At 47.6% G+C, this 12,500-nt stretch overlaps 1 protein-coding gene across 2 annotated transcripts in view; it reads left to right on the forward strand.

Moving 5' to 3' along the window:
• LOC127921192 (cell surface glycoprotein 1-like) overlaps positions 1 to 12,500 on the forward strand; it is a 17,316-nt gene that overhangs the window by 1,849 nt on the left and 2,967 nt on the right. For both annotated transcript variants that reach the window (XM_052504971.1, XM_052504970.1), the window contains exon 3: positions 1 to 139. This exon is cut by the window's left edge and continues 122 nt beyond it. In XM_052504971.1, coding sequence (XP_052360931.1) covers positions 1 to 139 — 139 coding nt within the window. The remainder of the gene's footprint in view (positions 140 to 12,500) is intronic.

Genomic DNA, 12,500 nt, shown 5'->3' on the forward strand with positions numbered 1-12,500 from the left:
TGACAGAGCTGGAGGAACAGCCAATCAGCTCTTCCCGGGAAGGGGAGGAGTCTCAGTTGTTACGGCGACTGCTGGCCAAGGCAACCGTTGCCATGCCGATCATCGCGCTGGGCTCCCAGCTCTCCGAGCAGCAGGATAGGTACGACCCTGAACAGGACATGCTGCATCCGGCCTGATCTGGTTTGAACTGGTCTGAACTGGTTTGAGCTGGTCTAAACTGGTGTGATCTTGTTCTGGGCTTGGCTGAACTGGGTTGAACCAGACTACTTACAAAGTAACATGTTTTCTACAAACGGAAGCCTGGTTTAACCTGTTGAGACGAGCAATCCCGTATCCGGGAGCGTAATTATAGCCTCAAGCTCATTACCATAACCGCAACGTTAACTATTCATGAAAATCGCAAATGAAATTAAATAAATATATTGGCTCACAAGCTTAGCCTTTTGTTAACAACACTGTCATCTCAGATTTTCAAAAAAAATGCTTTTCAACCATAGCTCCACAAGCATTTGTGTAAGAGTATTGATAGCTAGCATAGCATTAAGCCTGGCATTCAGCAGGCAACATTTTCACAAAAACAAGAAAAGCATTCAAAATAAAATAATTGACCTTTGAAGAACTTAGGATGTTTCAATGAGGAGACTCTCAGTTAGATAAATGTTCAGTTTTTCCCAAAAGATTATTTGTGTCGAAGAAATCGCTCCGTTTTGTTCATCACCTTTGGCTAAGAAAAAAAAACAGAAAATTCAGTCATTACAACGGCGAACCTTTTTCCAAATGAACTCCATAATATCGACAGAAACATGGCAAACGTTGTTTAGAATCAATCCTCAAGGTGTTTTTCACATATCTATTTGATGATAAATCACTTGTGGCAGTTTGGTTTCTCCTCTGAACAAAATGGAAAAACGCAATAGTTTCGACGGAGGACATCGAGCGGACACCTGGTAAATGTAGTCTCTTATGGTCAATTTTCCAATGATATGCCTACAAATACGTCACAATGCTGCAGACACCTTGGGGAAACGACAGAAAGTGTAGGCTCATTCCTGGTGCATTCACAGCCATATAAGGAGACATTGGAACACAGCGCCTTCAGAATCTGGCTCACTTCCTGTATGAAATTTCATCTTGGTTTCGCCTGTAGCATTAGTTCTGTGGGGCAATATCTTTGCAGTTTTGGAAACGTCAGAGTGTTTTCTTTCCAAAGCTGTCAAGCATCTTTTCGTGACAAAATATCTTGTTTAAAACGGGTTTTTCATCCAAAAATGAAATACTGCCCCCAGAGGTTCAAGAGGTTAACTCACCTTAGGTTAGAACCAACCAGGCTACAATCAGACCAGAACCAGACTAGAACCATACTAGTACCAGACCAGAAACAGACTAGTACCAGACTAGTACCTGACTAGTACCAGACCAGAACCAGTCTAGAACCAGACTAGAACCAGACCAGAACCAAATCAAATAAAATTTATTTATATAGCCCTTCGTACATCAGCTGATATCTCAAAGTGCTGTACAGAAACCCAGCCTAAAACCCCAAACAGCAAGCAAATGCAGGTGTAGAAGCACGGTGGCTAGAAAAAACTCCCTAGAAAGGCCAAAACCTAGGAAGAAACCTAGCGAGGAACCAGGCTATGAGGGGTGGCCAGTCCTCTTCTGGCTGTGCCGGGTGGAGATTATAACAGAGCATGGCCAAGATGTTCAAATGTTCATAAATGACCAGCATGGTTGAATAATAATAAGGCAGAACAGTTGAAACTGGAGCAGCAGCACAGCCAGGTGGACTGGGGACAGCAAGGAGTCATCATGTCAGGTAGTCCTGAGGCATGGTCCTAGGGCTCAGGTCCTCCAAGAGAGAGAAAGAAAGACAGAAAGAGAGAATTAGAGAGAGCACACTTAAATTCACACAGGACACCAAATAGGACAGCAGAAGTATTCCAGACATAACAAACTGACCCTAGCCCCCCGACACATAAACTACTGCAGCATAAATACTGGAGGCTGAGACAGGAGGGGTCAGGAGACACTGTGGACAGAAAGATCACATCAGTGACTCAACCCACTCAAGTGACGCACCCCTCCTAGGGATGGTATGAAAGAGCCCCAGTAAGCCAGTGACTCAGCCCCTGTAATAGGGTTAGAGGCAGAGAATCCCAGTGGAAAGAGGGGAACCGGCCAGGCAGAGACAGCAAGGGCGGTTCGTTGCTCCAGAGCCTTTCCGTTCACCTTCCCACTCCTGGGCCAGACTACACTCAATCATATGACCCACTGAAGAGATGAGTCTTCAGTAAAGACTTAAAGGTTGAGACCGAGTTTGCGTCTCTTACATGGGTAGGCAGATCATTCCATAAAAATTGAGCTCTATAGGAGAAAGCCCTGCCTCCAGCTGTTTGCTTAGAAATTCTAGGGACAATTCGGAGGCCTGCGTCTTGTGACTGTAGCGTGCGTATAGGTATGTACGGCAGGACCAAATCAGAGGATAGGTAGGAGCAAGCCCATGTAATGCTTTGTAGGTTAGCAGTAAAACCTTGAAATCAGCCCTTGCCTTGACAGGAAGCCAGTGTAGAGAGGCTAGCACTGGAGTAATATGATCAAATTTGTTGGTTCTAGTCAGGATTCTAGCAGCCGTATTTAGCACTAACTGAAGTTTATTTAGTGCTTTATCCGGGTAGCCGGAAAGTAGAGCATTGCAGTAGTCTAACCTAGAAGTGACAAAAGCATGGATTCATTTTTCTGCATAATTTTTGGACAGAAAGTTTCTGATTTTTGCAATGTTACGTAGATGGAAAAAGCTGTCCTTGAAATGGTCTTGATATGTTCTTCAAAAGAGAGATCAGGGTCCAGAGTAACGCCGAGGTCCTTCAGTTTTATTTGAGACGACTGTACAACCATTAAGATTAATTGTCAGATTCAACAGAAGATCTCTTTGTTTCTTGGGACCTAGAACAAGCATCTCTGTTTTGTCTGAGTTTAAAAGTAGAACGTTTGCAGCCCTCCACTTCCTTATGTCTGAAACACATGCTTCTAGCAAGGGCAATTTTGGGGCTTCACAATGTTTCATTGAAATGTACAGCTGTGTGTCATCCGCATAGCAGTGAAAGTTAATATTATGATTTCGAATGACAACCCCAAGAGGTAAAATATTTAGTGAAAACAATAGTGGTCCTAAAACGGAATCTTGAGGAACACCGAAATTTACAGTTGATTTGTCAGAGGACAAACCATTCACAGAGACAAACTGATATCTTTCCGACAGATAAGATCTCAACCAGGCCAGAACTTGTCCGTGTAGACCAATTTGGGTTTCCAATCTCTCCAAAAGAATGTGGTGATCGATGGTATCAAAAGCAGCACTAAGGTCTAGGAGCACGAGGACAGATGCAGAGCCTCGGTCCGATGCCATTAAAAGGTCATTGACCACCTTCACAAGTGCCGTCTCAGTGCTATGATGGGGTCTAAAACCAGACTGAAGCATTCCGTATACATTGTTTGTCTTCAGGAAGGCAGTGAGTTGCTGCGCAACAGCCTTCTCTAAACATTTTGAGAGGAATGGAAGATTCGATATAGGCCGGTAGTTTGGCTGTGGCGCTGGACTGGACTGGCCTTGGCTACATCAGTGGGTACTCTGGTACTCTTTTTAAAAATGTTGTCAAATCTGGTAGAACTGGTGCCTGTAACATTGCCCCCTGTAACATTGTCCCCTGGTAGAACTGGTGCCTGTAACATTGTCCCCTGGTAGAACTGGTGCCAGTAACATTGTCCCCTGGTAGAACTGGTGCCTGTAACATTGTCCCCTGGTAGAACTGGTGCCTGTAACATTGTCCCCTGTAACATTGTCCCCTGGTAGAACTGGTGCCTGTAACATTGTCCCTTGTAACATTGTCCCCTGTAACATTGTCCCCTGGTAGAATTGGTGCCTGTAACATTGCCCCCTGTAACATTGTCCCCTGTAACATTGTCTCCTGGTAGAACTGGTGCCAGTGACATTGTCCCCTGGTAGAACTGGTACCTGTAACATTGTGCCCTGGTAACATTGTCCCAGTAACATGGTCCCCAGTAACATTGTCCCCTGGTAGAACTGGTGCCAGTAACATTGTCCCCTGTAACATTGTCCCCTGGTAGAACTGGTGCCTGTAACATTGTCCCCTGTAACATTGTCCCCTGGTAGAACTGGTGCCAGTAACATTGTCCCCTGGTAGAACTGGTGCCTGTAACATTGTCCCCTGGTAGAACTGGTGCCTGTAACATTGTCCCCTGTAACATTGTCCCCTGGTAGAACTGGTGCCAGTAACATTGTCCCCTGTAACTTTGTCCCCTGGTAGAACTGGTGCCTGTAACATTGTCCCTGGTTGAACTGGTGCCTGTAACATTGTCCCCTGTAGAACTTTGTCCCCTGGTAGACACTGGTACCTGTAACATTGTCCCCTGGTAGAACTGGTGCCAGTAACATTGTCCCCTGGTAGAACTGGTGCCTGTAACATTGTCCCCTGGTAGAACTGGTGCCTGTAACATTGTCCCCTGTAACATTGTCCCCTGGTAGAACTGGTGACTGTAACATTGTCCCCTGTAACTTTGTCCCTGGTAGAACTGGTGCCTGTAACATTGTCCCCTGTAACTTTGTCCCCTGGTAGAACTGGTACCTGTAACATTGTCCCCTGGCAGAACTGGTGCCAGTAACATTGTCCCCTGGTAGAACGAGCCCGTGATTTGGTCTCCAATTGTTTTCTGCGGCATCACGTAGGAATAACCTTCCTACTAAAGTCATTACCATTGGTTTAGACTGTGTAATTGACCACTGAGATGGGAGGCTATTCAATAAATATGTTGTTTTATCTAACATATCCAAGCACAAATGACTCAAGATTAATTAACAACCTAATCCAGTGATGTCATGTATTGGGGTTTATTATGGATCCCCTTTAGTTCCTGCCAAGGCAGCAGCTACTCTTCCTGGGGTTTATTATGGATCCCCTTTAGTTCCTACCAAGGCAGCAGCTACTCTTCCTGGGGTTTATTATGGATCTCCATTAGTTCCTACCAAGGCAGCAGCTACTCTTCCTGGGGTTTATTATGGATCTCCATTAGTTCCTACCAAGGCAGCAGCTACTCTTCCTGGGGTTTATTATGGATCCCCATTAGTTCCTGCCAAGGCAGCAGCTCCTCTTCCTGGGGTTTATTATGGATCCCCATTAGTTCCTGCCAGGGCAGCAGCTCCTCTTCCTGGGGTTTATTATGGATCCCCTTTAGTTCCTACCAAGGCAGCAGCTACTCTTCCTGGGGTTTATTATGGATCCCCATTAGTTCCTGCCAAGGCAGCAGCTACTCTTCCTGGGGTTTATTATGGATCCCCATTAGTTCCTGCCAGGGCAGCAGCTACTCTTCCTGGGGTTTATTATGGATCCCCATTAGTTCCTGCCAGGCAGCAGATACTCTTCCTGGGGTTTATTATGGATCCCCATTAGTTCCTGCCAAGGCAGCAGCTACTCTTCCTGGGGTTTATTATGGATCCCCATTAGTTCCTGCCAAGGCAGCAGCTACTCTTCCTGGGGTTTATTATGGATCCCCATTAGTTCCTGCCAGGGCAGCAGCTACTCTTCCTGGGGTTTATTATGGATCCCCATTAGTTCCTGCCAGGGCAGCAGCTACTCTTCCTGGGGTTTATTATGGATCCCCATTAGTTCCTGCCAAGGCAGCAGCTACTCTTCCTGGGGTTTATTATGGATCCCCATTAGTTCCTGCCAGGGCAGCAGCTACTCTTCCTGGGGTTTATTATGGATCCCCATTAGTTCCTGCCAAGGCAGCAGCTACTCTTCCTGGGGTTTATTATGGATCCCCATTAGTTCCTGCCAAGGCAGCAGATACTCTTCCTGGGGTTTATTATGGATCCCCATTAGTTCCTACCAAGGCAGCAGCTACTCTTCCTGGGGTTTATTATGGATCCCCATTAGTTCCTACCAGGCAGCAGCTACTCTTCCTGGGGTTTATTATGGATCCCCATTAGTTCCTACCAAGGCAGCAGCTACTCTTCCTGGGGTTTATTATGGATCCCCATTAGTTCCTGCCAAGGCAGCAGCTACTCTTCCTGGGGTTTATTAATGGATCCCCATTAGTTCCTACCAAGGCAGCAGCTACTCTTCCTGGGGTTTATTATGGATCCCCATTAGTTCCTGCCAAGGCAGCAGATACTCTTCCTGGGGGTTTATTATGGATCCCCATTAGTTCCTGCCAAGGCAGCAGCTAATCTTCCTGGGGTTTATTATGGATCCCCATTAGTTCCTGTCAAGGCAGTAGCTACTCTTCCTGGGGTTTATTATGGATCCCCATTAGTTCCTGCCAAGGCAGCAGCTACTCTTCCTGGGGTTTATTATGGATCCCCATTAGTTCCTACCAAGGCAGCAGCTACTCTTCCTGGGGTTTATTATGGATCCCCATTAGTTCCTGCCAAGGCAGCAGCTAATCTTCCTGGGGTTTATTATGGATCCCCATTAGTTCCTGCCAAGCAGCAGCTACTCTTCCTGGGGTTTATTATGGATCCCCATTAGTTCCTGTCAAGGCAGCAGCTACTCTTCCTGGGGTTTATTATGGATCCCCATTAGTTCCTGCCAAGGCAGCAGCTACTCTTCCTGGGGTTTATTATGGATCCCCATTAGTTCCTACCAAGGCAGCAGCTACTCTTCCTGGGGTTTATTATGGATCCCCATTAGTTCCTGCCAAGGCAGCAGCTACTCTTCCTGGGGTTTATTATGGATCCCCATTAGTTCCTGCCAAGGCAGCAGCTACTCTTCCTGGGGTTTATTATGGATCCCCATTAGTTCCTGCCAAGGCAGCAGCTACTCTTCCTGGGGTTTATTATGGATCCCCATTAGTTCCTGCCAAGGCAGCAGCTACTCTTCCTGGGGTTTATTATGGATCCCCATTAGTTCCTGCCAAGGCAGCAGCTACTCTTCCTGGGGTTTATTATGGATCCCCATTAGTTCCTGCCAAGGCAGCAGCTACTCTTCCTGGGGTTTATTATGGATCCCCATTAGTTCCTACCAGGGCAGCAGCTACTCTTCCTGGGGTTTATTATGGATCCCCATTAGTTCCTGCCAAGGCAGCAGCTACTCTTCCTGGGGTTTATTATGGATCCCCATTAGTTCCTGCCAAGGCAGCAGCTACTCTTCCTGGGGTTTATTATGGATCCCCATTAGTTCCTGCCAAGGCAGCAGCTACTCTTCCTGGGGTTTATTATGGATCCCCATTAGTTCCTGCCAAGGCAGCAGCTACTCTTCCTGGGGTTTATTATGGATCCCCATTAGTTCCTGCCAAGGCAGCAGATACTCTTCCTGGGGTTTATTATGGATCCCCATTAGTTCCTGCCAAGGCAGCAGCTACTCTTCCTGGGGTTTATTATGGATCCCCATTAGTTCCTGCCAGGCAGCAGCTACTCTTCCTGGGGTTTATTATGGATCCCCATTAGTTCCTGCCAAGGCAGCAGCTACTCTTCCTGGGGTTTATTATGGATCCCCATTAGTTCCTGCCAAGGCAGCAGCTACTCTTCCTGGGGTTTATTATGGATCCCCATTAGTTCCTGCCAAGGCAGCAGCTACTCTTCCTGGGGTTTATTATGGATCCCCATTAGTTCCTGCCAAGGCAGCAGCTACTCTTCCTGGGGTTTATTATGGATCCCCATTAGTTCCTGCCAAGGCAGCAGCTACTCTTCCTGGGGTTTATTATGGATCCCCATTAGTTCCTGCCAGGGCAGCAGCTACTCTTCCTGGGGTTTATTATGGATCCCCATTAGTTCCTGCCAGGGCAGCAGCTACTCTTCCTGGGGTTTATTATGGATCCCCATTAGTTCCTACCAGGGCAGCAGCTACTCTTCCTGGGGTTTATTATGGATCCCCATTAGTTCCTACCAAGGCAGCAGCTACTCTTCCTGGGGTTTATTATGGATCCCCATTAGTTCCTGCCAAGGCAGCAGCTACTCTTCCTGGGGTTTATTATGGATCCCCATTAGTTCCTGCCAAGGCAGCAGCTACTCTTCCTGGGGTTTATTATGGATCCCCATTAGTTCCTGCCAGGGCAGCAGCTACTCTTCCTGGGGTTTATTATGGATCCCCATTAGTTCCTGCCAAGGCAGCAGCTACTCTTCCTGGGGTTTATTATGGATCCCCATTAGTTCCTGCCAAGGCAGCAGCTACTCTTCCTGGGGTTTATTATGGATCCCCATTAGTTCCTGCCAAGGCAGCAGCTACTCTTCCTGGGGTTTATTATGGATCCCCATTAGTTCCTGCCAAGGCAGCAGCTACTCTTCCTGGGGTTTATTATGGATCCCCATTAGTTCCTACCAAGGCAGCAGCTACTCTTCCTGGGGTTTATTATGGATCCCCATTAGTTCCTGCCAGGCAGCAGCTACTCTTCCTGGGGTTTATTATGGATCCCCATTAGTTCCTGCCAGGGCAGCAGCTACTCTTCCTGGGGTTTATTATGGATCCCCATTAGTTCCTGCCAAGGCAGCAGCTACTCTTCCTGGGGTTTATTATGGATCCCCATTAGTTCCTGCCAGGCAGCAGCTACTCTTCCTGGGGTTTATTATGGATCCCCATTAGTTCCTGCCAGGCAGCAGCTACTCTTCCTGGGGTTTATTATGGATCCCCATTAGTTCCTGCCAGGGCAGCAGCTACTCTTCCTGGGGTTTATTATGGATCCCCATTAGTTCCTGCCAAGGCAGCAGCTACTCTTCCTGGGGTTTATTATGGATCCCCATTAGTTCCTGCCAAGGCAGCAGCTACTCTTCCTGGGGTTTATTATGGATCCCCATTAGTTCCTGCCAAGGCAGCAGCTACTCTTCCTGGGGTTTATTATGGATCCCCATTAGTTCCTGCCAAGGCAGCAGATACTCTTCCTGGGGTTTATTATGGATCCCCATGAGTTCCTGCCAGGGCAGCAGCTACTCTTCCTGGGGTTTATTATGGATCCCCATTAGTTCCTACCAAGGCAGCAGCTACTCTTCCTGGGGGTTTATTATGGATCCCCATTAGTTCCTGCCAAGGTAGCAGCTACTCTTCCTGGGGTTTATTATGGATCCCCATTAGTTCCTGCCAAGGCAGCAGCTACTCTTCCTGGGGTTTATTATGGATCCCCATTAGTTCCTGCCAAGGCAGCAGCTACTCTTCCTGGGGTTTATTATGGATCCCCATTAGTTCCTGCCATGGCAGCAGCTACTCTTCCTGGGGTTTATTATGGATCCCCATTAGTTCCTGCCAGGGCAGCAGCTTCTCTTCCTGGGGTTTATTATGGATCCCCATTAGTTCCTACCAGGGCAGCAGCTACTCTTCCTGGGGTTTATTATGGATCCCCATTAGTTCCTGCCAGGGCAGCAGATACTCTTCCTGGGGTTTATTATGGATCCCCATTAGTTCCTGTCAAGGCAGCAGCTTCTCTTCCTGGGGTTTATTATGGATCCCCATTAGTTCCTACCAGGGCAGCAGCTACTCTTCCTGGGGTTTATTATGGATCCCCATTAGTTCCTGCCAAGGCAGCAGCTACTCTTCCTGGGGTTTATTATGGATCCCCATTAGTTCCTGCCAGGGCAGCAGCTACTCTTCCTGGGGTTTATTATGGATCCCCATTAGTTCCTGCCAAGGCAGCAGCTACTCTTCCTGGGGTTTATTATGGATCCCCATTAGTTCCTGCCAAGGCAGCAGCTACTCTTCCTGGGGTTTATTATGGATCCCCATTAGTTCCTACCAAGGCAGCAGCTACTCTTCCTGGGGGTTTATTATGGATCCCCATTAGTTCCTGCCAAGGCAGCAGCTACTCTTCCTGGGGTTTATTATGGATCCCCATTAGTTCCTGCCAAGGCAGCAGCTACTCTTCCTGGGGTTTATTATGGATCCCCATTAGTTCCTGCCAAGGCAGCAGCTACTCTTCCTGGGGTTTATTATGGATCCCCATTAGTTCCTGCCAAGGCAGCAGCTACTCTTCCTGGGGTTTATTATGGATCCCCATTAGTTCCTACCAAGGCAGCAGCTACTCTTCCTGGGGTTTATTATGGATCCCCATTAGTTCCTGCCAAGGCAGCAGCTACTCTTCCTGGGGTTTATTATGGATCCCCATTAGTTCCTGCCAAGGCAGCAGCTAATCTTCCTGGGGTTTATTATGGATCCCCATTAGTTCCTGCCAAGGCAGCAGCTACTCTTCCTGGGGTTTATTATGGATCCCCATTAGTTCCTGCCAAGGCAGCAGATACTCTTCCTGGGGTTTATTATGGATCCCCATTAGTTCCTGCCAAGGCAGCAGCTACTCTTCCTGGGGTTTATTATGGATCCCCATTAGTTCCTGCCAAGGCAGCAGCTACTCTTCCTGGGGTTTATTATGGATCCCCATTAGTTCCTGCCAAGGCAGCAGCTACTCTTCCTGGGGTTTATTATGGATCCCCATTAGTTCCTGCCAAGGCAGCAGCTACTCTTCCTGGGGTTTATTATGGATCCTCATTAGTTCCTGCCAAGGCAGCAGATACTCTTCCTGGGGTTTATTATGGATCCCCATTAGTTCCTGCCAAGGCAGCAGATATTCTTCCTGGGGTTTATTATGGGTCCCCATTAGTTCCTGCCAAGGCAGCAGCTACTCTTCCTGGGGTTTATTATGGATCCCCTTTAGTTCCTGCCAAGGCAGCAGCTACTCTTCCTGGGGTTTATTATGGATCCCCATTAGTTCCTACCAAGGCAGCAGCTACTCTTCCTGGGGTTTATTATGGATCCCCATTAGTTCCTGCCAAGGCAGCAGCTACTCTTCCTGGGGTTTATTATGGATCCCCATTAGTTCCTGCCAAGGCAGCAGCTACTCTTCCTGGGGTTTATTATGGATCCCCATTAGTTCCTGCCAAGGCAGCAGCTACTCTTCCTGGGGTTTATTATGGATCCCCATAAGTTCCTGCCAAGGCAGCAGCTACTCTTCCTGGGGTTTATTATGGATCCCCATTAGTTCCTGCCAAGGCAGCAGCTACTCTTCCTGGGGTTTATTATGGATCCCCATTAGTTCCTACCAAGGCAGCAGCTACTCTTCCTGGGGTTTATTATGGATCCCCATTAGTTCCTGCCAAGGCAGCAGCTACTCTTCCTGGGGTTTATTATGGATCCTCATTAGTTCCTGCCAGTGCAGCAGCTACTCTTCATGTGGTTTATTATGGATCCCCATTAGTTCCTGCCAAGGCAGCAGCTACTCTTCCTGGGGTTTAATACGGATCCCCTTAGTTCCTGCCAAGGTAGCAGCTACTCTTCCTGGGGTTTATTATGGATCCCCATTAGTACCTGCCAAGACAGCAGCTACTCTTCCTGGGGTTTATTATGGATCCCCATTAGTTCCTGCCAAGGCAGCAGCTACTCTTCCTGGGGTTTATTATGGATCCCCATTAGTTCCTGCCAAGGCAGCAGCTACTCTTCCTGGGGTTTATTATGGATCCCCATTAGTTCCTGCCAAGGCAGCAGCTACTCTTCCTGGGGTTTATTATGGATCCCCATTAGTTCCTGCCAAGGCAGCAGCTACTCTTCCTGGGGTTTATTATGGATCCCCATTAGTTCCTGCCAAGGCAGCAGCTACTCTTCCTGGGGTTTATTATGGATCCTCATTAGTTCCTGCCAAGGCAGCAGATACTCTTCCTGGGGTTTATTATGGATCCCCATTAGTTCCTGCCAAGGCAGCATATATTCTTCCTGGGGTTTATTATGGGTCCCCATTAGTTCCTGCCAAGGCAGCAGCTACTCTTCCTGGGGTTTATTATGGATCCCCTTTAGTTCCTGCCAAGGCAGCAGCTACTCCTCCTGGGGTTTATTATGGATCCCCATTAGTTCCTACCAAGGCAGCAGCTACTCTTCCTGGGGTTTATTATGGATCCCCATTAGTTCCTGCCAAGGCAGCAGCTACTCTTCCTGGGGTTTATTATGGATCCCCATTAGTTCCTGCCAAGGCAGCAGCTACTCTTCCTGGGGTTTATTATGGATCCCCATTAGTTCCTGCCAAGGCAGCAGCTACTCTTCCTGGGGTTTATTATGGATCCCCCATAAGTTCCTGCCAAGGCAGCAGCTACTCTTCATGGGGTTTATTATGGATCCCCATTAGTTCCTGCCAAGGCAGCAGCTACTCTTCCTGGGGGTTTATTATGGATCCCCATTAGTTCCTGCCAAGGCAGCAGCTACTCTTCCTGGGGTTTATTGGTGATGCTTTTACTGATTAGACATAAAAGAAAATAGTTCATACATGAGGGCTTGCTTTGTTATCCAACTGATCTTGTATTTTCTGCCATCCTGTGAACCCCGTTCATTGCTGCTTACAGCTATATTCATTATTATCATAAGTCACTAGCTCTATGAGTAGCTGTGTGTGAAGCTACATGTGTTCTGTGTTTTATCTTGCTGCACAGGAAGTTGCCATAGAGAGATGGAAAGGCATTCTATATTTCTCTCTTCCATCTTTCCCTTTCTCTCTCTTTCTCCCTTTCCCTCTCTATCTTTCTC

The sequence above is a fragment of the Oncorhynchus keta genome, unplaced genomic scaffold (assembly GCF_023373465.1).
Source record: "Oncorhynchus keta strain PuntledgeMale-10-30-2019 unplaced genomic scaffold, Oket_V2 Un_contig_21622_pilon_pilon, whole genome shotgun sequence".
In the NCBI taxonomy this organism is placed as follows: Eukaryota; Metazoa; Chordata; class Actinopteri; order Salmoniformes; family Salmonidae; genus Oncorhynchus; species Oncorhynchus keta.